General features: G+C 49.7%; 1 protein-coding gene across 3 annotated transcripts in view; it reads left to right on the top strand.

Moving 5' to 3' along the window:
• PCID2 (PCI domain containing 2) overlaps positions 1-26870 on the top strand; it is a 640141-nt gene that overhangs the window by 272153 nt on the left and 341118 nt on the right. For all 3 annotated transcript variants that reach the window (XM_069637154.1, XM_069637152.1, XM_069637153.1), the window contains exon 7: positions 20195-20249. In XM_069637154.1, the coding sequence (XP_069493255.1) occupies positions 20195-20249 (55 nt within the window). The remainder of the gene's footprint in view (positions 1-20194; positions 20250-26870) is intronic.

Here is a 26870-nt window from a genome sequence, read left to right on the forward strand (position 1 = left end):
GAGAGAGCGAGAGAACAGAAGAGAGAGAGAGAGAGAGAGAGAACACGAGAGAGAGAGAGAGAACACGAGAGATAGAGAGAGAACACGAGAGATAGAGAGAGAACACAGAGAGAGAACACGAGAGAGAGAGAGAGAACACGAGAGAGAGAGAGAGAACACGAGAGAGAGAGAGAGCGAGAGAACAGAAGAGAGAGAGAGAGAGAGAGAGAACACGAGAGAGAGAGAGAGAACACGAGAGATAGAGAGAGAACACAGAGAGAGAACACAAGAGAGAGAACACAAGGGAGAGGGAGAGAGAACACGAGAGGGAGAGAGAACACGAGAGAAAGAGAACACGAGAGCGAGCGAGAGAGTGAGAGAGAACACGAGAACACGAGAGAGAGAACACGAGAGAGATAGAGAGAGAGAACACGAGAGAGAGAGAGAATACGAGAGGGAGAGAGAGAGAAAACAGGAGAGGGAGAGAGAGAACACGAGAGAGAACACAAGAGCGAGCGAGAGAGAGCGAACACGAGAGAGAGAACACGGGAGAGATAGAGAGAGAGAGAGAGAGGGAACACAAGAGAGAGAGAGAAGACCAGAGAGCGAGAACACAGAGAGAGAGAGAGAACACAGAGAGAGAGAATACGAGAGAGAACACGAGAGAGAGAGAGAATACGAGAGAGAGAGAGAATACGAGAGAGAGAACACGAGAGAGAGAGAGAGAACACGAGAGAGAGAGAACACGAGAGAGAGAGAGAACACGAAAGAGAGAGAACACAAGAGAGAACACAAGAGACAGAACACAAGAGAGAGAAAGAGAGAGAGAACACGAGAGCGAGAGAGAACACGAGAGAGAGAGAACACAAGAGAGAACACGAGAGAGAGAGAACACAAGAGAGAACACGAGAGAGAGAACACAAGAGAGAACACGAGAGAGAGAGAGAACACGAGAGAGAGAGAACGAGAGAGAGAGAGAGAGAACACGAGAGAGAGAGAGAGAGAACACGAGAGAGAACACGAGAGAGAACACGAGAGAGAACACGAGAGAGAGAGAGAGAGAGAACGAACGAGAGAGAGAACACGAGAGAGAACACGAGAGAGAGAGAGAGAGGGAGAGAGAACACGAGAGGGAGAGAGAACACGAGAGGGAGAGAGAACACGAGAGGGAGAGAGAACACAAGAGGGAGAGAGAGAGAACGCAAGAGGGAGAGAGAGAGAGAACACGAGACGGAGAGAGAGAGAGAACACGAGAGGGAGAGAGAGAGAACACGAGAGGGAGAGAGAGAGAACACGAGAGGGAGAGAGAGAGAACACGAGAGGGAGAGAGAGAGAACACGAAAGGGAGAGAGAACACGAGAGAGAGAACACGAGAGAGAGAGAGAGAGAGAACACGAGAACACGAGAGAGAGCGAGAGAACACGAGAGAGAGCGAGAACACGAGAGAGAGCGAGAGAACACGAGAGAGAGCGAGAGAACACGAGAGAGAGAGCGAGAGAACACGAGAGAGAGAGCGAGAGAACACGAGAGAGAGAGCGAGAGAGAGAGCGAGAGAACACGAGAGAGAGAGCGAGAGAACACGAGAGAGAGAGAGAGAGAGAACACGAAAGAGGGAGAGAGAGTGAACACGAGAGGGAGAGAGAACACGAGAGGGAGAGAGAACACGAGAGGGAGAGTACACGAGAGGGAGAGTACACGAGAGGGAGAGTACACGAGAGGGAGAGAGAGAGAGAGAACACGAGAGGGAGAGAGAGAGAACACGAGAGGGAGAGAGAACACGAGAGAGAGAGAACACAAGAGCGAGAGAGAGAGAATACGAGAACACAAGAGAGAGAACACGAGAGGGAGAGAGAGAACACACGAGAGGGGGAGAGAGAGAGAGAACACGAGAGAGATAGAGAGAGAGAACACGAGAGGGAGAGAGAACACGAGAGGGAGGGAGAGAGAGAGAGAACATGAGAGGGAGAGAGAGAGAGAACACGAGAGGGAGAGAGAGAGAACACAAGAGCGAGAGAGAGAGAGAACACGAGAGGGAGAGAGAGAGAACACGAGAGGGAGAGAGAGAACACGAGAGAGAGAACACGAGAGGGGGAGAGAGAGAGAGAGAGAGAACACGAGAGAGATGGAGAGAGAGAACACGAGAGAGAGAGAGAGAACACGAGAGAGAGAGAGAGAGAGAGAGAGAGAGAACATGAGAGGGAGAGAGAGAACACGAGAGGGAGAGAGGGAACACGAGAGGGAGAGAGAGAGAACACGAGAGAGAGAACATGAGGGAGAACACAGAGAGAGACAGAGAACACGAGAGAGAACACACGAGAGGGAGAACACAGAGAGAGAGAGAGAACACGAGAGAGAGAGAACACGAGAGAGAACACGAGAGAGAACACGAGAGAGAGAGAGAGAGAACGAACATGAGAGAAAGAGAACACGAGAGAGAGAGAACACGAGAGGGAGAGGGAGAACACGAGAGAGAGAACACGAGAGGGAGGGAGAGAGAGAGAACACAAGAACACGAGAGGGAGAGGGAGAGAGAACACGAGAGAGAGAGAACACGAGAGAGAGAGAACACGAGAGAGAGAACACAAGAGAGAGAACACAAGAGAGAGAGAGAGAACACGAGAGAGAGAGCGAGAACACGAGAGCGAGAACACAAAGAGAGAGAGAGAACACGAGAGAGAACAGGAGAGAGAGAAAGAGAGAGAACACACGAGAGAGAAAGAGAGAACGCAAGAGAGAACACGAGAGGGAGAGAGAGAGAGAACACGAGAGAGAGAGAGAGAACACGAGAGAGAGAGAGAGAACACGAGAGAGAGAGAGAGAGAGAGAGAGAACACAAGAGGGTGAGAGAGAGAACATGAGAGGGGGTGAGAGGGAACACGAGAGAGAGAACACGAGAGAGAGAGAGAACACGAGGGGGTGAGAGAGAGAGAGAGAGAGAGAGAACACGAGAGGGGGAGAGAGAGAGAGAGAGAGAGAGAGAGAGAGAGAGAGAACACGAGAGGGGGAGAGAGAGAGAGAGAACACGAGAGCGGGAGAGAGGGAACACGAGAGAGAGAGAGAGAACACGAGAGATAGAGAACACGAGAGGGTGAGAGAGAGAACACGAGAGGGTGAGAGAGAGAACACGAGAGGGTGAGAGAGAGAACACGAGAGAGCGAGAGAGAACATGAGATAGAACACGAGAGAGAGAACACGGGAGAGAGAGAGAGAACACGAGAGGGGGTGAGAGGGAACACGAGAGAGAGAACACGAGATAGAGAACACGAGAGAGAGAGAACACGAGAGGGTGAGAGAGAGAGAGAGAGAACACGAGAGGGGGAGAGAGAGAGAGAACACGAGAGCGGGAGAGAGAACACGAGAGAGAGGGAACACGAGAGAGAGAGAGAACACGAGAGAGAACACGAGAGTGTGAGAGATAGAGAACACGAGAGAGAGAGAGAGAACACGAGAGGGTGAGAGAGAGAGAGAACACGAGAGGGTGAGAGAGAGAACACGAGAGGGAGAGGGAGAGAGAGAACACGAGAGGGAGAGGTAGAGAGGGAGGGAGAGAGAGAACATGAGAGGGAGAGAGAGAGAAAACACGAGAGAGGGAACACGAGAGAGAGAGAGAGAGAGAGAGAGAGAGAGAGAGGGAACACGAGAGAGAGAACACGAGAGAGAGAGAGAGAGAGAACACGAGAGAACACTGAAAATAAACCCCTCACAAGCAGATAGATGCAAATTGTGTGAAGGAAGGAAAACCCAGGACCGGATTATATATCGGGAAGACATAGTTACAAAAATAGTGTATGTGCAACTATGTAAAAGGGCAGGAAGCCCATGTGAATAGAGGAAGCCCTGGCAGGAGAGAGTATACCAGGCAACCAGAACTGTGTTTACAGTAAAGAACTGTGTTTGACAAAAGTCCTGTGAAGGAACATCAGGACTAGGAAAGGATTGTATGAAACAGATGTTCAATATAGCTACAATTGCAAAGCCAATACAGTTTTTACGTCAACATTGTTGTGGGCCAAGAAAAGCACAAAGAACTGTTGAGCATGAATCTTCGGAGAGCCAAGAGGAATCCAGGGGAAGGCAACCATCCTCTGGACCAAGGACCTATATTCTTGCAGAACCTTTATGTAGAATGCATGTTATTCTTTTTGGGAAAACTTTCCCAAGTCTTCCAAGGTTAAAGACATTTGCTGTTTCACCTTAGAGTTTAGTTTTAGTGTGAGGGTTAGAATAGAACTTTGGACGCGGGACAGTTTATTTATTTATTTATTATTTTTTACATTCTGACGCAGACAAATCCTTAGTTTAGGTTCAGGTCGGGAAATTCCTCTTAGAGCAGGGCCAGAGCGGCATTTTCCCAACACCTTTATTTTCAATAAAAGTCTTTAACCAAAAACATGGTTAACTTGTGTCAGAATTGTATTCCTGACTCCTCCCAACTTTCTGTTCCAGAAACAGAATATATGGAACAATGCAAACAGTTTGACTCCTCTAGCAGCCATACTTCTTGAATCAACCCAATATCTGCTTGTCTAAAGTGGTGATTTTTATCCAACCAAAGCAAATTTCTTGCTAATTCTGCAAGATGCCATCAGGAGAGGCACAATTGCGTATTGGGAATACAGAGATGATGCTCTTGGATCCTGCAATCCTCATTGTAAAGTGTTAACCAACCATGATTAGTCGACTTCTGTCAGGATCATTTTCTGTATCATCTGAAGATGTGTTCCTAAGCAGTGTTCAAGTTCCTTGCTTAGCTGTTGCTAGTATAGTACTGGCGTCCATGTGTTTTGTTGGTAGTGTGAGTGATGTAGGTGTTTGGGCCAGAGCAATACGCACTACTATGTCAGGCGAGTGTACAGCTGGTGATATCCCCATCATAACATCTGCTCTATTTTGGCTATATCAAAACTCGGTTCTGTCAAATCAGATTTGTATGATGGCAAAATCTTTATAAAGGGTGGGAGTTAGAAATGTTGCAGTCATAGCAGCGTTTACAATTTTTCTTGGTATCTACTCCATAAACAATATATAATCAATGTCCTTGAATATGATCACTTAATGGTGTAATGAAATGGGTGTCATGGACTTCTTGCAGATGCATAGGTTGCATTACTGACACTTAGTTGCACAAAGGCAGAAATAGTAATGATCTGGGATCAAACTTGGCTTAAAGGCTCTTTCCATGGAAGAATCTGGCTCGGCTGAAACCAAGTTGGCATTGAAGTTGCTGTCAATGATTATCTTTAAAAATCAGAACTGGAAGTGACTCCGAAGGGATGCTTAGTGGAGCATTTTTCGAACAAATGAACGTCTTTTCTTGAGGAAAACTGTATTCTTTCCTTACATTTAATTACTCCGGTTATAAATGACCCGGCTTCCACTCTTTCACTAGTTATGATTTAGTTTGAATAACACCTGCACTGCTGATAGTGATGAAGCATATATATCCCTATTTTGATGAGGTTTTTCTCAAGTGTTGAATCTAAGTTTTCTCGCACCAGACTTCAACTTCGGTCTTCATTGTCTGTGGGTCCTTGATTGGATTTTATTTTGAAATCTAAGATGAACCCGAGCAAAGCAAGATTTACAAAATTTCTTTTGAGATTTGTTTTCTGTGTTAGTAATTGTGCCGATGTCTCCTGTACACCTCATTGGAGAACAAGAAAGGGATGGATGCACGGTCTCGAAGTACTATAGTCATTATCACAATCACTGACAGTTACAGTGATGTTAGATTCATAGTTTAATCTTGTTTTTCTAACTCCTGTTCATTCCATACCTGTTATACATTGTCTCGATGGAGTGATTTAGCATCTAGTTTGCTAAAATGCAAGTGATTTTGAACAGTATGGGTGTATGTTTTCCCCAAATACTATTTAGTTCAGTTTGTAGGACAAATGTGTCCCTAATAAGAGCTTGCTCTCGGTAGCAGAATATTAACTTTTTTCTGAAACCAATTTTTGAGCAGGCCCAGGTTTCTTTTCCCTCAGTTTTATTTTCATAAATTAATTTTTGATTGTCATTTCAACTCGACATAAAAAACATCACTAATGCACTTCTCCATAAACCTGTTTGCTCGAAAGGCCACCCCCACCCTAACCCTTGCATCAATACTGAATGATCAAACCCCAAACCAAAAACTTCACACTGTACTCCTTACAATCTATACATTTTACTACAATATAGAGATCAATGTAGTTTTCAGGACCTTTGACTTGGCAACAGCAATCCCTCTGCGGAGGGGGGTCAGAGTCACCTCCTGCAAACGACCAATCCCCTATTCTGTCTGGGGGCCATTACATTCCCCACACCATATTTTGCTTGTGAAGGGAGACAACTTAGTCTCCCTGGACTGTCTCACATCCTGCAACACTCCGGTCATATTTTCTAATTCAAATATCTGCCATGCCTTATTAACCCACTCTACCTCTGTGGGCAACATGCTCCTTTTCAGTGGCTCGTCAGACAGGCTCTGGCAGCCACAAGTAAAAAGTGGGGCATGTGCGGCAAACTTCAAACTCCCCTCTTCCTTATTTAGGGCAAATAAAATCAATAACGGATCCAATTCCCTCTGTATTTACCAACCCATCCCAACACCTCTTTCCAATACTGTTTCACATTCACACACGACCGCCACATATGTCCATAATTAACCCTTTCCCCACAATCTCTCTAGCACAGGGGGCTTGTTCCGGGGAACATCTTAGAAAGCGGAAGCGGGTCATACTGCCACCAATAACTTTGATGCCATGACATTTATATTTGCAAGCAATAGACCTCTGATGTTGCCTTACAAAGAGCCACTTCCAGTCTCCATGCTTCAAAGGTTGAAGGGGAAAGTCTGTGAGCTTATATTTTGTTCTAGGTTGTGTATATTCCTTTGTAGTTTCTGTCAATGTTTCCAGGATAAGCGAGGGTTTTCAATCAAAAGATGTGATCTCTTCTATTGCTGTGGTTCTAACTTTAACTTTTTCTTCAGGCGAATCCAAAATTGTGTTTTCAATTGTATTGAATCCTTACTTTATCGTCCCCTTTTTATTGGCCATTTTTTCTGCCAATGTAATGTTGCTTTGCATGCCTGGGAAGTCTGGACAGTGCAGAAGCTTAATATCTTGCATTTCGTCAGCACAAAACTCTCCAGTCCCTCGTTTCTGGGAGAATATTATTATTTAAGCTAACTGCGAAAATGGAGACTAACTGCACCATTCGGGGGAACACCCAAGAAAAGAAATAAATGCAATGGTCCAAGTCTCGGAGCTTCCACTCAAGTAATCCTGTTCTACTTCCCAACGCTAGTAGTATTGATGCACTAACATGCTGATGTGCTTGAAATGTTACTGGCTACTTCTGCAACACCACAACAAGGCTTGGCTCCATCTTTGCAGTCCTTCTTCCAAGAGGCTTTTTGGGGCAGAATTTGATCTATGGCTCCCCTAAACTTTTTTCTGTCTTCAATGCTTTTTCAGTTTCCTTTTTGGGACTATTGAGATTTTTCCATAAGTCTCCCTGTTGCTGTAGCCTTTTTTCTGATGTGGTGCCCTTAGTAACCCATATGACACAGTTCCAGCCTATTTTTGACCCACAGTAAATTGCTTGCGTTAAAGTGTGTTGTGGAGTAGGCTGATTGCATCATAATTTAGTTTTGGCAAACCAGGGGTCTAGCCACTTTTACCTCATTAGTAGACCAATGCAGCTATATTGTAGGCATTGGTGTACTGATATATTTTATATCTGATATGTTCGGGAAAAAAAAGAATTGTGAAATGACCTAATTGTTTTGACGGAAAAAACGAAAATTACTTTTCACTTTTTTTCACTTTTTTTATTTTTATAATGTGGAGGGAGTCCCACCCTCGCCCCCTTCCTACCCTAACTTATACCCTTACCTCACCCCCACATATTATTTACCATACATATATAAAAATACCTACTATTTTCAGTCAAATATATTGGGTCATTTCTCATTCTTTTTTTGTATTGGGTTATTTGTATGTGTTCAATATTTTAAGCACTGCTCTCGGCCATTTTGTTTTGTGGCTTTTCTTTGTATGTTTGGCCCACCAGACACCGCCATTCTGGGAGTGGTTCATGGTTATTTGTGCAGTGTTGCGGTGAACAGGCAGTTGAAAGAAAATTGATAGGCTTGTTACGCAACCTGTTGATTTTTTTTTTAAAACTCTTTTATTGAATTTCACAAGATAACAAGCAAACACTCCCTCCCCCCCTCTCCCACCCTCGCACCTCCCCATCGGCAATGAGCTTAACCCCTTCTACCATCGTCCACACGGGCTAAAATTCTACAGTCACTGCAAGTTCATCAGTCTCAATCGCTGTGGGCACCACATCGCCTTAAAATCATTTTTAAGAACGTTCAATAATTCCCCCCAATCTGCCGCGAAGCGCTGTATCTTATTGTCCATGGCGTAAGTCACCCATTCCAAGGCCACAATCTCCCACATCTTTCGGAGCCAGTCTTGAATCATAGGGACCTCTGGGCCCTTCCATCTCCGGGCTATTAACAGCATAGCGGCTAGAGTCATTATAACTTTAGCTTTTTTCCTTCCTCTAGGTTCACCTGCCCCCGGATCATCCCGGACGCCCAAGAGGATTTGCGCTGGGGTTCTCTCGTCTCCCAGCCCGAAGGCCAGCTCCTGTGCCTCCTTTACTTCCCCCCAAAACAGTTCAATTTTTGGGAATTTCCACCAGATGTGCTCTGCGGAGCCCGCCATCTCACAGCCCCTCCAGCATTTCCCCGACACAGTTGGGTAAATCCTATGAAGCCGGGCAGGGGTATAATGCCACCCGAACATAATCTTATACCATGCCTCTTGTAGGTGGGGTGCCTTGACCAGTTTAGGAATTCTCCTCCACAACCTTTCCCAGTCTGTCCTACTGACCTCACATCCCAGGACCCGCTCCCAATCCCGCATGTAGGCCCATTGGACCCCCGCCTTAGAGCCATCCAGAGTCTTATAGATGTTGGAGATGAGGCCCTTCGCTCCTTCATTAGTGAGCAGAAATTTTTCGAAGGGCGTTGGGTCCCTTGTGGCTGCCGTCTTGACCCCTGGATGTAGTACCCAATGGCTTATCTGGGCATACCTCAGCCTCTCCCCTTCTTGTACTGCGAAATAGGCAACCTGTTGATTTTAATTGTCTTAGGATGGCAGACGAGTCAATACAACAAGGTTGTGGTGTATTCTCCAGGCCCCAGGAATCCTCCAATAAAAAGATCAGGATTATAAAGATCTGAGTGACTCTTTGGGTAAGTAAGACTGACAAAGGGAAAATTACCTTGTTGCCCTACATCAGTACTCTGCAGAATGAGCTTAAGGATGTATTGGGAAACGGCCTTCTGGCAAGATATAGGCTAAGCTGGAGATACTATCTGGAAGGTTGTTGTATGTGGAGCAGTAGATGGGGAAAAGTGGCTAGTGACTCTGGAGCAAAAGCGACATTGCACTTACAACTCGGCATACGTGCCATTCAAAGCATAACATGTTAGCATGCCAAAATATCGATTTTTACAAAACATGAGTAGATGGGCTCCCTTGGAATACTGGGGAGGATCCTGGAAGAGAATCTTTACTGTGACAAATTCACATATGAGGGCCGGAGGGAGGGGGCATGAGAACCTCTGGAGCTTTGGATCGCCACCCACTCCATGAAGCGCTTTGAAGCACTTCACTTGTGTAAGCGCTCTATAATTGAACAATAAATAAATAATTAACTAAATGATGTCAACACAGGCGGTTGATTGTGGTTCATCCAAAGCCTCCCAGCATAGAGCATAATGGCTGGGAAGGTGTGATGTTTAGTTGGCAAAGGAGAAACCAGGGAAACCTAGGGTCCCCTGCTATTGAGCCCTTTTCAGAGGCTCTGCAAGCTACATGACCGTGTTCATGGAAGTAGGGGAGCAGAGTTCGACAAGACCCCCAAGCCTGTTACGCAGAAGGCTCTGCAAGTCAGACCCTCATGGAGAGGAGGGGTGGGGGGGTTTGAGGACCAATAAGCCAGTAGACTATACTAAGAGAAACGTTGAACAGCTACATACCTGTGTCGCACCATCTGGGAATTAGCTGGCCACAGGAAGGATGCCGCCCGACTCAAAGATTGCAGATTTGCCTTTGGTGCACTTAGTTGTGGGGCTGCTTGCAGCACAAGTAGAATCACCTGTGGACATTTATAGACTGTGCCAGTCCTGGTGAATCCAAAAGCCATTCTTACTACAGCTGTTGTGTGTCTCCTGCCCACAAGCCCATTTATACAAATGCCTAGAGAGAAGTTATAAGATGGTTTGAGAACATAGTATGAGGCAGGTGGAGGAAGCGATGATGGAGAGGAGAGGTCAGATCGGGCAAGGCACAGAGAGCAGAGGTTGATGAGAGGTAGGAGATGAGAAACATTGAAATGAATGGAGGAGGAGGTAAATATCTAAGGAGGGATGAAGAGGAAGAGGGAGTGAATGACCTAAAAAGGGGAGGAGATTAAAAATACAAGATGGGACCAGGAGGGAGAATCGGGCTGTGGAGCACATAAGGTGTAAGGTAAAGATATTTCTGATGTTTGTTAATCTGCTTAGAATCACATGCTGTGCATAGGTCCGACATCCAGTGGTCACTGCGGAGTATTGCATTTTGTTTTTCGTAGTCGAAAAGGGGACGTCGACAAGGCGTGTCTGTAACACTATCCCTATAGTGACGTGCGTTGTACCCACAATCCCTCACGCGTCGAGGTCCCTCAGATTGTTTTTTTCCGCCCAGTTTCTGGTCGCCTTTCGCGGAGCTCCTAGAGAGACATTGCTATACTTACCACGGACCTCGGTCCTTTTGTCATAACTTAATATACTGGTAACGATCCCTCCCCCTCGACGTTAGCTGTGAAGCTGTTTCTCCGCCGAACTATTTTCGACGGAGAGGAAGAGCGGAGGAGATCCTTCGGCGCTGCCGAACACGTGGCCTGGCCTCGACGGCCAACTTACAGTAGGGAGAGTGGGGGTTAGAACTTTGTCTCTTCTCTTTGAGAATGTCTTTCTTTCTCCCTTTTCTTTCCCTTGGGGTTGTTATCGCCAGCTATTATTGCCTCAGCTATGGAGAGGACACCATTTAAGTTTTGCCCACGCTGCAGGGGCAAATATACTTGGAAAGATAAGCACAAGCTCTGTAATCGTTGCTTACCCCTCGATCACATAGAGAACAGCTGCGCAGCCTGCAAGCTCTTAAAACCCAGGACTCTTAAAGAACGTAGGGTTAAGAGGTGGGCGGACTACGCGATGTCGAAGTCAGTTTCCTCACCCGCTGCCGCTGTTACTGAAAGTGACGAGGAGTGCGATAACTCGACGTCCGTTACGGAAGTCATGAACCCCCAGAAGGAGCGCTCCCGCTCCTCGTCGTCCGTCCCCGGCCCCGACGGGCTCGGCTCACGCCCTGCTTATGGGGATGAACACCCCGGCGACAAGGACGCACACAAACCCCATAAGGCTAAACACATTACCCACGGCTCTTCTTCGTCGAGAACGAAGGATCCATCAGCGCCGAAGGGGACGCAGGGCACTCCGGCGTCTACCGCAGACCGTAAAGGTCACAAGCCCCACCCGCAAACGCAGCCGCGACCAGCGATTGGGCTTCCATCTAACACGGGCGCTACCCCAAAAACATCCGACGCAACGCTCCATAGAGCGACCGTCGAGGTACAACGCGCAACGCACACAACGTCGACACCAAAGCCCTCGACGGACAAAATCGTGGCCGAGAGCCTAGCGAGAATTGTCGCCGAAGACGAACGTACGCGGACGACGAAACAAACGTCGAATACCGCGTCGAAAAAACACAAAAGTAGCCAGGAACTGCCCCTTTCTCCAAAGGACGCTTCCGAACTACCTGAAGGCTTTTCAGAAGGAGACGGGAACCTCTCGTCGACGTTGTGGGAGCGTTCGAAACGATTCGAAGGCGAAAACACTAATTTCCCCCCTCTAGACTATTCAGGGGTACCCCATGAGACCCTTGAAAGACTCCATTCTTGCATGGAGAAAATGGAAAGGTTTCTAGGAAAGCAAGACCCACCCACTCACAAAAGACAAAGCGAATGGCCACAGAATGACCCTAGAGTCAAGATTCCTAGGCTGGTTAACCTCACTGAGGAGGAGCAATACCTCCAAGAAGATGAGGAGTGTTTGGGTGGAGAAGAAGAGGTAGAACTTGAGGAAGAGGGGTTCGAAGAAGATCCTTACACCACTCCTACAGGGTTTGAAGAGGATACAGCTACCTCGCAGCCCTGGCATTCACCGTCAGTGCAGCCTTGGCAATCCCCATCAGTACATTCAGACCCTGATGCCTTTCTCCCTTCTCCTCTCAAGGATTCACATGGGAACTCCTCTCCCATAGATGACCAACCTTCCCTCAATGCACTATTGCGCAAGGCAGCAGCGCATTTTGAGATTGATACAGGGGAAACTCTTCCAGACATTGACTTTGTAGAAAAAGTCATCAAAGAAAAAGCCCCTGTTAGCCAATCTATTCCACTCCTGGCTTCTATTAAAAGAAGAATTTCTCCTTCCCCTTACTAACCCAGCTTTAGTAAGAGGGGTCAACCCTAGAATAGAAAAGCTCTTCAGCCCTTCATCCTCTGACCCTTTATACATCAGAGGACACTCTATTCCGGACTCCCTTGTGGTTACCAACACAAGAAAAAGAGCAGGGGTGCCACTATCCACTAGTGAAGCACCTCCAGACAAAGAAGGAAAAAAAAACTCTACGCACTGGGGAAGAGAATCACGACCTCCGCCGCCTTCTCTACTAGAATTGCTAATAACAACTCACTTTTAGCTAGCTATGCAGATGCACAGTGGAACAAGCTGCGCAGCGAAGCAGAGGAAGCACCTGAACCTCTGCGTTCTCGCCTGCTAGCTATAATATCAGAGGGCACACTGGTAAACCAGGGCATCGTTAAGAACTCCCTAGATGCCGCTGAGACGGCTGGCCGCTCCCTAGTGCAGGGAATACTTCTCAAGCGCCACGTTTGGCTACGCAATTCAGGTTTTAAGCCCGAAACCCAAGCCTCCCTCATAAATAAACCCATTGAACAGACGCATCTGTTTGGGAAAGCAGTAGATGAGGCCCTAGAACATGCTAAAAAAGAGTTTGATACCATCAAGACTCTTGATCAAATTTCTAGGCCCCCTAACAGGCGAGGCTATGGTAATAAACGCTCCTTTCGTGGCCAAAGACAGCAGCAGAACCAACAACAACAATATTACTCTGGCTCCAACTGGCCCACCAACCAGGGTAACACCCAGTTCAGTCAAAGAGGCCAACGCCGTGGCAAAGGAAGAGGTCGTGGCTCCAGCCCCAGAGGTTCCACGCCCAATACCAGCAAATGACCCGAAAATTCGGGTCCCCTCCCATGCATCATCGGTCGGGGGCCGGCTAACATCGTTCCTTTCAGTATGGGAGGGAATCACGTCAGACCGTTGGGTATTATCCACCATAGCCCACGGATACTGCATCGAGTTCAACGGTTCCCCGAAGTACAAACCCCCACGGAACCGGCGCATGACACCGCAACACCTCTCCATTCTTCTTCAAGAGGTGGAAGAACTACTGAAGAAAGAAGCTATAGAGCCCGTCCCCCTATCACAGGTAACAGAAGGTATTTATTCAGTGTACTTCCTTGTACCCAAAAAGGACTTAACCATGCGCCCTGTATTAGATCTGCGCCCAGCGAACATATTTGTCAAACCCCAAAAGTTTCGTATGGTGACCTTACAGGAGGTAATCCCACTGTTATCACAAGGGGATTACATGACAACACTGGACATGAAAGATGCATACTTTCATATTTTAATGTTGACATCGCACAGAAAATACCTCAGGTTCAAAATAGAGGACAAACACTACCAGTTCAGAGTACTACCCTTCGGGATAGCATCTGCACCAAGGGTATTCACGAAAGTACTGGCAGTGGCAGCGGCCCACCTGCGCAGATTATCCATCCCGGTATACCCTTACCTCGACGACTGGCTCATAACAGGGGATTCTTACGAAACATGCTTCTCCAATACCCAAAAGACCGTAGACCTTTTGTCCCGACTGGGCTTCTCCATCAACGAAAAGAAGTCCAGCTTAGACCCCAGCCAAACCAAACAATTCCTAGGGGCTCTAATTCGAACAAGGGACGGCCTCGTATTCCCCTCCAACGAGAGGGTCCAAAACATGCTGTTTCAAATTCCCCATTATGTAGCAGGCCAAGAGGTAACGGTACGCAAAGCAATGCGCTTGCTAGGGATGATGGCGTCATGTATTTATTTGGTACCTCACGCGCGCCTGCGCATGCGCCCAATGCAAGAGTGGCTCTACAGCCAGTGGTGTCAGCCAGTGGGACGATCTAGTGGTGGTCTCGCAGGCCTTGGTTCTCTCGCTACGGTGGTGGACAAAAGAAAACCTGTTATTAGGGAAAACTTTTGCCACACCCGCAGTGGAAGCCACTCTAACCACAGACGCATCCCTTACAGGATGGGGGGCTCACCTATCCCATCAGACGGCACACGGAGTGTGGACTCCGAGTTTAGCATCCAAGCATATAAACCTGCTGGAACTACTAGCGGTGTTCAAAGCACTGAAAGCCTTTCAGGAACACTTACAAGGAAAGACAGTGATGGTCCTCACAGACAGCACCACAGCCATGAACTACCTCAACAAGCAAGGGGGCACTCACTCTCCAGGACTGTCCAAGCTGTCCCAGAATATATGGAAGTGGGCTCTCAAACACAACATGTTCCTACTAGCACAACATGTACCAGGGGAACTCAATCTGCTAGCAGACAAACTCAGCAGAGACTTCCCCCTGCCCGAAGAGTACGAATGGCAATTGCACGAAGACATCGTCTTAGACATCTTCACGCAATGGGGATTCCCGGAAATAGACCTGTTCGCAACCCTGGAGAACTCACAATGCCAAAGTTACGCCTCCAGGTACCCCCAGAACCAGTCCAAGGGGAACGGTCTGTCGATTCAATGGTCAGGGAAATTTGTTTACGCCTTTCCCCCGACTCCCCTTCTCAACAAAGTGGTGCACAAGATGCACCAGGAGCAGGTTACCATGATACTAGTGGCCCCAATGTGGGCACGGCAACCTTGGTTCGCTCACTTGATGGAGATGTCCCTATCTCCCCCAGTGAAACTTCCCTGCCCGTACAACATGCTGTCACAAGACAAGGGCAGGACACTGCATCCATGCCCTCAGACCATGAACTTAGCAGCCTGGCTCCTGAGATCATAGAATTTGGACATTTACAACTCCCACAGAGATGTATGGACATCCTCAGGGAAGCCAGAAAACCTAATACTCGACACTGCTATTCTAGCAAATGGAAAAGATTCGTTATCTGGTGTAGAGGTACTAGCATCAACCCAGTTGACTGCTCTCCTACTGACATTATTCTATACTTGACCCATTTACTGGATTCAGGTTTAGCGTTCAATTCCATTAAAGTCCACCTAGCGGCACTTTCTCCATACACCACTTCCCAACTTAAAGTGTCGTGGTGGAAGATACCAGTTATCAAAGCCTTCATGGAGGGGGTAAAGAGGATACACCCTCCGATAGCTAACCCAGCTCCCGGATGGGACTTAAATGTGGTACTTTCCAGACTCATGGGCCCTCCCTTCGAACCCATGCACAAGGCAACTCTTAAAGATATCACCCTTAAGACTGCTTTCCTAATAGCTATCACCTCCATTAGGAGAGTAAGTGAACTACAGGCTCTTTCTGTACTAGACCCCTTCGTAACAGTTCACAAAAATAAAGTGGTTCTACGCACACACCCAAGGTTTGCACCTAAATTCATCTCGAAATTTCATGTAAACCAAACTATAGAACTACCAACGTTCTTTCAAAACCCTTCCAGCTCGGGAGAAAAAAGTCTGCATACACTAGATGTACGCAGAGCTGTCATGTTCTACATGGAAAGAACCAGACCACTGAGAAAGACTAATCAGTTCTTTATCTCGGTGGCAGCAGGAAGAGAAGGAGATGCGGTCTCAAAATCCACTATATCTAGATGGATTGTTCAATGCATCACTCTCTGTTACACTCTTGCTAAGAGAGAACTACCCTTCAAGCCAAGAGCACATTCCACTCGAGGCACTGGGGCTTCCATAGCATTCATTGCAAATGTTCCCCTTGAGTCCATCTGCAAAGCGGCTACCTGGAGTTCTGTGCACACCTTTACAAAACACTACTGTCTAGATGCACACTCTAGATCTGACTCCCAGGTGGGACAGGCAGTATTAAGACATCTTTTCTCTACTGTTCCTTCTCATAACCCACCGCCAACTCCGGGTACTGCTCGCTAGTCTATGCACAGCATGTGATTCTAAGCAGATTAACAAACATCAGAAGACAATGCATTACTTACCGTAAAAGCATTTCTGATGGTTGTATCTGCTTAGATTCACATGCGCCCACCCTTCCTCCCCGCTCGGATGGAAGGAACATAGACTTCCTTTATATCTCTCTTTTCTGTACTCACTCACGTCTATAAGGCTCCCTCAGGGCAGAAAAATACAAACAGAGGGACCTCGACGCGTGAGGGATTGTGGGTACAACGCACGTCACTATCGGGATAGTGTTACAGACACGCCTTGTCGACGTCCCCTTTTCGACTACGAAAAACAAAATGCAATACTCCGCAGTGACCACTGGATGTCGGACCTATGCACAGCATGTGAATCTAAGCAGATACAACCATCAGAAATGCTTTTACGGTAAGTAATGCATTGTCATGCCGAGGGGAAGGCAGAGGTGTAAAAGAAAAGTATAGCGGAAGTAAGAGGTAAACACCGAGGGGATGGGGGTGGAAGAGGAACAGCCATACAGAAAGCAGAAAGAGAATCAAGGTCGGGAGAGAAGACAGAAAAAGGAACATGTGGTTATGAGACGGTCAAGAAGAGGTCAAGAGACAACTGCTGGAGGGAGATTAAAGGTCAGCAATAAGAAGGAAGCAGAGTAAACACTAGATGGAAGGGACACCACTTGATCCTCTAAGACGTGGTGCAGGGAGGCGATACTAAGTTTGTAGAGTGGCCAGATCGAGCCTCACGCCAAACCTGAGAGACCGAACTAGGGGAGGAGACGACTCCTGTGACTCTAAGTTGAAAGTGTATTTTTCCAAGACGCAAGAGGAGGCGAAAGGCAAATATACTCTAGGTTTCAAAAATTGTTGTGGCGTGTGTCCCTCTTACCACAAGGAGTAAGAGCGCCTATCAAATGAAAGGGGGGAGCAAAAAGTCCCCATAAAATGAGACAACAGACCCCACAAAAATGTAATTCCGCCCCACTGGCGACGAATGTCCAGCAAAGAGGGCACACATAGACGACTCACCAGCAAGAAATGTCAGTCACAATAAAAACAGGAGTTCTGCAGAAACCTGCAAGTGTCACCGTTCAGCCCTGGGGAGCAGGATGGTACAGCGAGACAGAAATTAAACTGTGCCACGATGGGGGTGACCCAAAATGTCCCACAATGGACCTGAGACAGAGCAGCAGCAAGCCATATGGATTTCCAAGCTACGAATGCCAGAAGGGATCTCCAAGCCTACACACTTGGGGCGGAAGGATGTTCTTGGGGTCCAGTAACTGCAGGCGAGTAATAGTCCAGCCAGCTAGGAGGATGGCAAGAAGCAAAGGAAGCACCCTGTATGGGATTCCACCAGCAAGTAGCAGCAGGATTCATTGCACAAAGGCAGCAACAATGTGAAACCAGGATCTTCAGCAGCAGACCATTTTCCAGCAGTCTTTAGGTAAGAATCTAGAACAGATATGACAGTTACTCAGAGGTTTGATTGATAGTTTATTTGTATAAGGCCCATATACAATGTGTTTCAAAGCGCTTCAAGGCAAGGGAGGGAGCAAGGGAAAAATACAATGACATTCTTACAAGGCGTTGAGACATAGGAATGTGAAATTAACTATCATACTAGGCCTGGCGACATTTCAGATAATGCAAGAGCTATGACAAAGATAAGGAGGGGAGTAGGAGATGAGACCAGACAAGCGACTATCGTACTAGGCCTGATGACATTTCAGGTAGTGCATTAGGGGGAGGAAGAAACAAAGAGGGAGGGGGAGGAAAAAAAAAAGCCACTATTGTACTAGATCAGATGACACTTCGGATAGAGTAAGTACAAAGAATATAGTAGGGGAGGGGAGGTGGAGGGGGTGAGAGAGAAAAATTAGGGCGAGGGAGAGAAAACTGAGAAGTGGTGGGTGTGGTGAAAGAGGAGAAGAGGCAAGCAGGGGTTTTGGGGGAGCAAGGTACAACAGGCAGGCAAATAGACAGGCAAACCGACATCACAAGCATACAGGGGGAAGGGGGAGGGGAGCCTGTGCAAATGGCACAGCAAGTTTGCATAACACAGCCAGATTAGAAACTAAGCTAAATGTATAAACACAGCTAGATTTGAACCGAGCTGAATGCATAAAACACGGCCAGATTTGAAATAGCGACCCGAATCAGATGCTAGCAGTGGGTGCAAAAACGCAGTGCAATCAGGAATGCAAACATGGGAGACAAGCAGAGAAGGAAACTGAATGTGAAAAGAGGTTAGAAGTGTGTCCAGAAGGAGGGAGCTATCCCATAGTTATGGAGGTTTGAATGTTATGGAAGCCCAGGTTGCTTAGAAAAGTGAGATAACAGCATTGTAGCAACATTGTGGAAGTTCAATGCATGGGTGACAAGAAAATACATTAAGCAGCGTCCCGGTAGCAGACAGGGGCCTTCGTTGTGGGCCTTAGGTGAGGGGGCTGGATATAGCCTGCTGGTCCCCCAGAGGCCAGATTGTTCAGTAGCCAGGCCAATCCAGTGCAGGCAAGGGTAGAGGAGAGCTCCAGGAGCAAGACACATTCACACAGCAAAAAAGGCGGCCATCTTGTAAATCTGCAACCATCATCAGGCTGGGCCAAAGTGCACAGCCTAACTGATTGCCTAGGTACAGGCCGCCCCAGGTGTATGAAGGGCAACAGTGAGGCTTGCAGAGAGGAAGCACGGATTCTCACAAGCGCGGATGGAGAAATAAACGCTTTTTTTTTCTTTTTTTTAAATCGTATCGATTTCATTGTGTAAATTGACCACCTCGCTTGGCAATTCTAAGGTGAAAATGGGGAAAGCCTCCGGCATCCAGGGAAGGGGAGCAGGGAGTCACGTCCTCGTGGCTCCAGGAAGGAAGAGAAAGAAGAGCCAGAAAGCCTAAGCCAGCCCACCAGTAACACTCCAGGGAGGTACACACAGGTTATGGTGGGCAGACAGTCGGGCTGGCCCTAGAAACATAATACAGGAACCCCCACATTGGATGCATATTGAGAAGTCTTGAGGTCTTTAATGCAGTCTATTTACACCAGTTTAAGCCACAACCAAGTGTTCCTCTGGATGAGCCTACGTCTACAAAAATGGCAATTTTGGCTTGCTTTGTGGTACATACATAGGGATGACCAAAAAAAAATGGCCGGGAGGAGGGCATAATAAAATGTATTACTACCCCAAAGACTGTCCTATGGGTGCATTGAGTGATTCATGCCATAAAAAAAAGACTACAACCCTGGTGTAGGCAAAACTAAATCAAAGCTGCTGCCAGCCTTCTCCACAACACACTTTCTGGGTGATAGAAACACCCTGGGACAATAATTGGGTGCTTTAGTACCCCTGCCCTAGTAGCCACATGGACAGCAAAGCAGAAAAGGGTTGCAGCAACATTAGGACTTCAGTAGAAGTCACTACACTCACAAAAAATTCAAAAATAATGTAAGCCAACAAAATGTTTAGGAAAGTATTAACCCCAAAGTGAATTTCTGAATGCATACATTGAGTGAAAATAACATTACATGTAAACACCTTCTTGCATAGTAACAATAGATACATTGTGTCAATTCCTTCAGACCATTCCCTCAAGCTAAAGAGTTATGCATGAAAAATAATGATGACCCCAAATCCTATGCCATTCAAATAGAAGAAAATAATAGCAGACAGTGATTCCTAGTTCCCTATATGGCCGATGCTAGTCATACAAATGAAATTAACGTAGTAAACCCCCCCCTAATCCTCTCGCCCCCCCAACCCGCCACACACCGAGTAGGTGTTCAGGAAGTGCCCTTATTACAGACTTAATAACATGCTTCCATGGGTTATTCAACTGAGGAAATTTAAATATTTGTATTTTTGAATCCACAGGGCTTTGCCAATTCTGTATGCTGTCACGCTGGACCTTCGAATATTTGCAAATAGCGTAAGTAAATGAGCAAATGTTATATTATGAAAACAAATCAGTAACTGGATATAGTTCAGATTATAGCATGCCAAATCTTTCCATCTAAATTGCAGTTCTCTACTAAACTTTTGAAAAATGTTTTGGCGTTTAATCAGTGTGATTGTACATAGAATCAAATATATCTATTCTCCAGCATGGGGTCTGGCATGGATTCACATGCTCATGAATATTCCCCGTCGTCAGGCTGGGAATCCTCGGTAAAGAAAAAACCAGTATCAGTTTCGTTTCTGATCTGTCTTTCGTAGTAACAACCAATCACTGGTCTCTGCGTCATACTGACCACAGCCAATGACTGCCCTCTACCTAAGCACCGCCTCTGGCAGCCATCTTCAGATTTGTACCGCACGTTCATGTGTTGGGATCCTTGTGCTATTGCTCTCGAGCGTTAGTGCTATTTTTTCACGTTTTTTCTCAAAAACTTCGTTTTTTCGGTCAGAAGAGCCTCAAGCTCCACCGATTCTCCATCCGATCAACGGGGACCCGTGTCGGATTCGCCTGCGCCCCTCAAGGGTGAAGATTTCGTCGAGCTACGCTTTTGGAGGACTCCAGAAGTTTCTCAGGCCCGGTCATGGCCCAGGAGAAGGGGAGCTCGACGCCCGGAAAGCTGTTCAGGGTCTGCCCTGGATGTCAGCTGCAGAACGTCTTCAAGGAGGACGAACACTCTTTTTGTCTTTACTGCCTACATGAGGACAAGACGCACGTGGAGAAGGACTGTGCGTGTTGCGGCAACATGTCGGAGCGGACCATGAAGGACCGCCATCAACGTCTCGCCAACTGGCTGGAAGGGAAGAGCCCGTCCGGCGAGAAGAAGAGGAAGAAAGCCGAGCGGTCTTCTAAGACCTTTGAGGACGCCCCGGCGACGGGGGTCCAACATAAGGCCAAGCACCGCGAGTCCGCTGGCACCGGGAGCGCTGAACGGTCGGGCTCTACGGGCGCCAGGCAGGGCGCACCCTCCCCGGCACCATCAACCACGAGCCAACGCTCTGGGTCGGGTAAGAGGAAGGCTGAGCACCCGGCGAAGCTCCTGGAGAGGCCCCGGTCGAGCTCGAAGGCGGAGGGGGATCGAGGCAGTGTCCCCCCCCCCCTCAAGGATAAGGCGGTGAGCGCACCTAGGGTGGTGAAGGCCTTAATCCATCCGGCCAAGCCCTCTATCGAAACTGTCGCGGCGGCCCTGGCTCAGCCTGTGGAGGCTACACCAGTGGTGGCGACCTCGGGGCTCAGAGTCTCCCTGCCACCTCGGAGGGAGTCCTCTTTTGTGCCCATCGATAGGACCCCCGTGAAATCCCCCGTGGGGAAGAAAAAGGGGGGGCAGGGCGTCGTCGTAGATTCGGCCTCAACCTCGGAGGAGGAGCTGGTCGAAGTCTTAAACCACGGCCTCGGCGTGGAAGAAGACCGGCCCGTCGGGATGGATCCTGACGCAGGTGACGACGACATCGTCGAGGGTACCGACGGGGCCCCTGATCGCCCGTCGGATTCCCCTCTGCCAGCGCCGCGAGACAACTTGGCGGCCATTTTGTTGGCTATACAGTCCTTATGCTCAGAGATAAGGACGAGACTACCGTTGCCGACGGAACCTCTCCCGTCGGGGGACCCAGAACCGGGACCTTCTGGTGTTCCCCCTACCAAGAAAAGAAGGATCCACCCTCCGCCTCCTTTTCAGCCGTCGCGCCCCTTCCAGCCCTCCTCCCCGTCCACCCGAGGGGATGATACGGGGACTGACACGGCAGCGACGGGTACGGACGACGAGGTATACGACGAGGATGTACCGTCGTCGCCTCCCACCAGGGCTTCTCCGCCCGACGAGATTGGATCGTTCCACTCCATGATCACCAGGGCATCCGAGCTTTTCCAACTCTGCCCTGAGGAGAAGAAGGAAGGTTTCCTTTATCAGCGGCGCGAGGCCAAGAGGAAGACGGTCCTCTCAGTGCCTCTATTGGACGACATTTGGGATGAGGGCCTCACCCTCCTCAAGAACCCTTCCACGACGCCAGCTAGAAGAGACCGGTACGAGAAGAAGTACCGGGTCCCGGACACGGCCCCCCTGTGCCTCCGGGCGCAGCCTACCCCGGATTCCGTCGTCTCCGCGGCGGCCAGAAAAAAAGCGGGGGGGGGGGTGCGGCCTCCACATCGACTTCCCCACCGGACGGCGAGGGAAAGAAATTGGACGCTATGGGACGCAGAGTCATCTCGTCTGCGGCGACGACGATTAAAGCGGCCAACGCCTTGGCTATCGTGGCCCGCTACGACAGGGAGCTCTGGTACAAACTGGCTCCCCTACTGGACTTCTTGCCGGACGACAAGAGGGCAGAGGCCCTGGAGATCCTGCAGGAAGGTGAGGTGGCTTCGGACCACGCCATTACCGTTGCGACGGACATCGCCGACACTGGGTTCCGCCAGTTGGGCAACGGCGTTTGCCTTAGGCGGCGTGGATGGCTCAAGGCTACGGACTTCCGTCAAGACGTTCAGACCAGAGTCCTGGACATGCCCTTCGATGGGAACAACCTGTTTGGGAAAACAGTGGACGATTCCCTTCAGGCCATTAAAGCGGACACCGAGACGGCCCGGGCCCTTGGAGTTCTGCAACAACGACGGACGCCCTTTCGGAGCAGCGGAGGCAAGGGCGCCTCCAAAAGTTCCGGCGGCGGTTTCTCCACCTACTGTCAAGCGGCCCGCTCGTCGGCTCAGGAGGCCTACAGAGGACGAGGCAAGTCTGGCGGACCCCGCCGTCGTCGCCAAGGAGGTCAAGGTGGCAAAGCCTCGTCGAAGCAGGATTGAACCGACCGTGGGGTCGGGCCCCCACCGAAGCACCCCGGTGGGAGGCCGGCTGGCGAGCTTCGTCAGCGTGTGGGAGTCCATCTCCACCGACCGTTGGGTGCTGGACGCCTTGGCCCGGGGCCACGCGCTCGAGTTTCAAAGAAGGTGTCCGCGCGTCCCCCCCGTGGCCAGGAAAGAACTTCACGTCCCTCAACTTCTCCTGGAGGTAAAGGCGATGCTCAGGAAGGGCGCCATCGAACTCGTCCCAAAGAGGCTTCGGGGCTCCGGAGTTTACTCGAGATACTTCCTCGTGAAGAAGAAGACGGGGGGATGGCGCCCCATCCTGGACCTGCGACGTCTGAACAAGTTCATCAAGGCGCAAAAGTTCCGGATGGTCACCCTCCAGCACGTCCTGGGTCAGCTGGAGGAAGGAGACTTCCTGTCGTCGTTGGATTTGGAGGATGCCTACTTCCATATTCCCATCCTAAAGGGGCACCGAAAATTCCTCAGGTTTGTGGTCTAAGGGCGTCACTACCAGTTCAAAGCCCTCCCCTTCGGACTACGGTCGGCACCCAGGGTATTCACCAAGTGCCTTGCACCGGTGGCGGCGCAGCTGCGCCGCGAGGGGATCCATGTCTACCCCTACCTGGACGACTGGCTCATCCGAGCCAAGACGAGGGAGCTCGCCGTGGAGCACACGGCAAGGACCGTCCAACTTCTCACGGACCTGGGATTCTCCGTGAACTACGCCAAGTCCCACCTGGTACCCGCGCAAAACGCACTGTTTCTGGGAGCAAAGCTCGACACAGTGTCCCTTCTGGCCTCCCCGTCGGAGGAAAGGACCAGGTCCATCCTGGGCAAGGTACAGCGGATGTTGGTTTCCGACGCGGCCAAGGTGAGGTCCATCAAGTCCCTCCTCGGAATGATGTCGTCTTGCATCTACCTCATTCCCATGTGCAGGCTCCGGATGCGCCCGTTGCAGGAGTTCCTGGACGCGTGCTGGATCCAAACGACGGGCGGCTTCGAGGAGAGGATCACACTCGACGAGAGTTTCCGCCGAGCGGTCCGGTGGTGGGGCACCCGTGCGCATCTGACGGCGGGCATGGACTTCCAGACCCCAGACCACCAGGAGACAGTGACCACGGATGCCTCCCTGGAAGGGTGGGGAGCGCACACCGAAAATCTGCACGCGAGAGGCCTTTGGCTCCCGACGGAGAAGTCCCTCCATATCAACGTCCTGGAGCTCCGTGCAGTGTTCTGGGCCCTCAGGTCCTTCCTTCCGTCCCTCAAGGGCAAGGTTGTGAGGATCTTCACCGACAACACCACCACCACCATGTTTTACATCAGGAAACAGGGCGGAACCAGGTCCCCAGCACTGTCCTAGGAGGCGCAGGACCTGTGGCATTGGGCCGTCGCCCAAAGGATGTTTCTGGTGCCGTTTCATCTGGCAGGGATAAAAAACACCATCGCCGACTCACTCAGCAGGGAGCTGCGCTCGTGCCACGAGTGGGAACTACGGCAGGATCTAGTGGATCGCCTCTTCCGACGGTGGGGCACACCCCAGATCGACCTGTTCGCGACGGCGACGAACTCCAAGTGCTGGAGGTTCGCCAGCAGGTTTCCCCAGGCGAGGAGCATGGGCGATGCTTTCTCGTTCCCCTGGGAGGGCCTGTTCCTCTACGCGTTCCCTCCTTTGCCACTGCTAATCCGGCTCGTCAACCAGCTCAAGAGGTCACGGTGCAGGATGATCCTCGTCGCACCTACGTGGCCGAGGCAGATATGGTTCCCGGACCTTCTGGACTTGTCAGTGTCCCCGCCAATCAAGCTGCCGGTGGACGCGTATCTACTCTCCAGGGAAGGAGGCGCCATCCTCCACCACGACCCGAAATCGCTGAACTTGCAGGCCTGGCTCCTGCAGCGCTAGAGTTTGGAGGATACGACATACCGGCCGACTGCAGAGAGGTTCTTGCAAAGGCCAGGGCGTCCTCGACTCTTAAATGCTACGGACACAAATGGAAGAGGTTTTCTGTCTGGTGCCACGCACAGAAGATTAACCCTCTACGGATTACGGCTCCCCAGGTACTGCCGTACCTGCTGACGCTGGCCAAAGCTGGACTGGCACACGCGTCCATCAAGATTCATCTTGCTGCGATCTCCCGATACACCAGAACCACGGGCCGGACGTCCTTGTGGTCTCATCGTCTGGTGAAAGAGTTCATGAAGGGACTGTTCAGATCGTTCCCGCCGGTGAAGGCTCCGGCCCCGGCGTGGGAGCTCAACGTGGTGCTGACCAAGCTCATGGGACCTCCGTTCGAGCCTCTGCACTCGGCCCCGTTGAAGTTTCTGTCGTGGAAAACAGCGTTTCTTGTGGCCATCACCTCCGCACGACGGGTGGGAGAGATCCAGGCCCTTTCCTGCAAGGCCCCGTACTTGACTTTTCACGACACGAGGGTAGTGCTCAGGACGCACCCCTCCTTCATGCCCAAGGTACCGTCGGACTTCCATCTCAACGAACCCTTGGTGTTGCCTGTGTTCTTCCCGTCGCCTTCATCGCCGGCTGAGAGGACTTTGCACTCGCTGGATGTGGCTAGAGCGCTGAAGTTCTACGTGGACCGCACAGTGTTTTCGGAAGACGTCACAACTCTTTGTGAACTTTGGACCTGTCAATCAGGGGAAGGCTCTCTCGAAGGCTTCCATTTCCAGATGGCTCTCCGGCTGTATCATGTACTGTCATCGGTTGGCAAACCGACCGCTGCCTGGCCGTCCGAGAGCCCATTCCACCAGAGCGATCGCAGCTACCACGGCGTTGCTTTCTGGTGTGCCCCTGCTGGACATATGCAGGGCTGCTACGTGGAGGTCGACGCACACCTTCACGAAATTCTACTGCGTCGATCGGGATTCCAGGGAGGAGTCCAGGGTCGGCCAAGCAGTGCTGCGCAACCTGTTCGCCTGAGGTGAGCCTGGTGAGGAGGTAAGATGCTTAATGTTGAGTTTGCTGTACTGCTTAATGTTGAGCCTTTGCCACCTCCCGTGGTTGTGCATGTGTGTACTGCTATGTATTCTTTATTCATGAGCATGTGAATCCATGCCAGACCCCATGCTGGAGAAGGAACAAGTTACTTACCTGTAACTGTTGTTCTCTAGCATGGGTCTGGCATGGATTCACATGCGAACCCTCCCGCCTACCCCTCTGCGGCTCTTCACTTGGTCATACTGCCACTTCACGTGCTTCCAAATCTGAAGATGGCTGCCAGAGGCGGTGCTTAGGTAGAGGGCAGTCATTGGCTGTGGTCAGTATGACGCAGAGACCAGTGATTGGTTGTTACTACGAAAGACAGATCAGAAACGAAACTGATACTGGTTTTTTCTTTACCGAGGATTCCCAGCCTGACGACGGGGAATATTCATGAGCATGTGAATCCATGCCAGACCCATGCTGGAGAACAACAGTTACAGGTAAGTAACTTGTTCCATCTCCAGCATTGGATCTTTCATAGATTCACATGCTGTGAATTTTAGCCGCCAGGTTGGGAATCCCTGTTACTTTTTGATTCACCTTGCCCTCGACAAGAACCTACATTTAAAAAAAAATGTTATAACGTGTTTGAAACGGTAGCACAGAGGAAACAGTTAAGAAAGCAGAACATGCATCATCATTTGACATGGCTTATTCTAACAACTGACAGGCTTATATAACAAACTCCCAGCGCCCCCAAGAGTTCTTCCACCCCTCCCGCTTTGCCAGTTAGATGTCCCCTTGGCAGTTCTGAGTGGGGTCCTGAGGTATCCGCTCCATGGCCTTGTGTAGGGCCAGGCGGGCTCCCC

This window comes from Ambystoma mexicanum, chromosome 7p (assembly GCF_040938575.1).
Source record: "Ambystoma mexicanum isolate Mex_15411 chromosome 7p, UKY_AmexF1_1, whole genome shotgun sequence".
NCBI classification, from domain to species: domain Eukaryota; kingdom Metazoa; phylum Chordata; class Amphibia; order Caudata; family Ambystomatidae; genus Ambystoma; species Ambystoma mexicanum.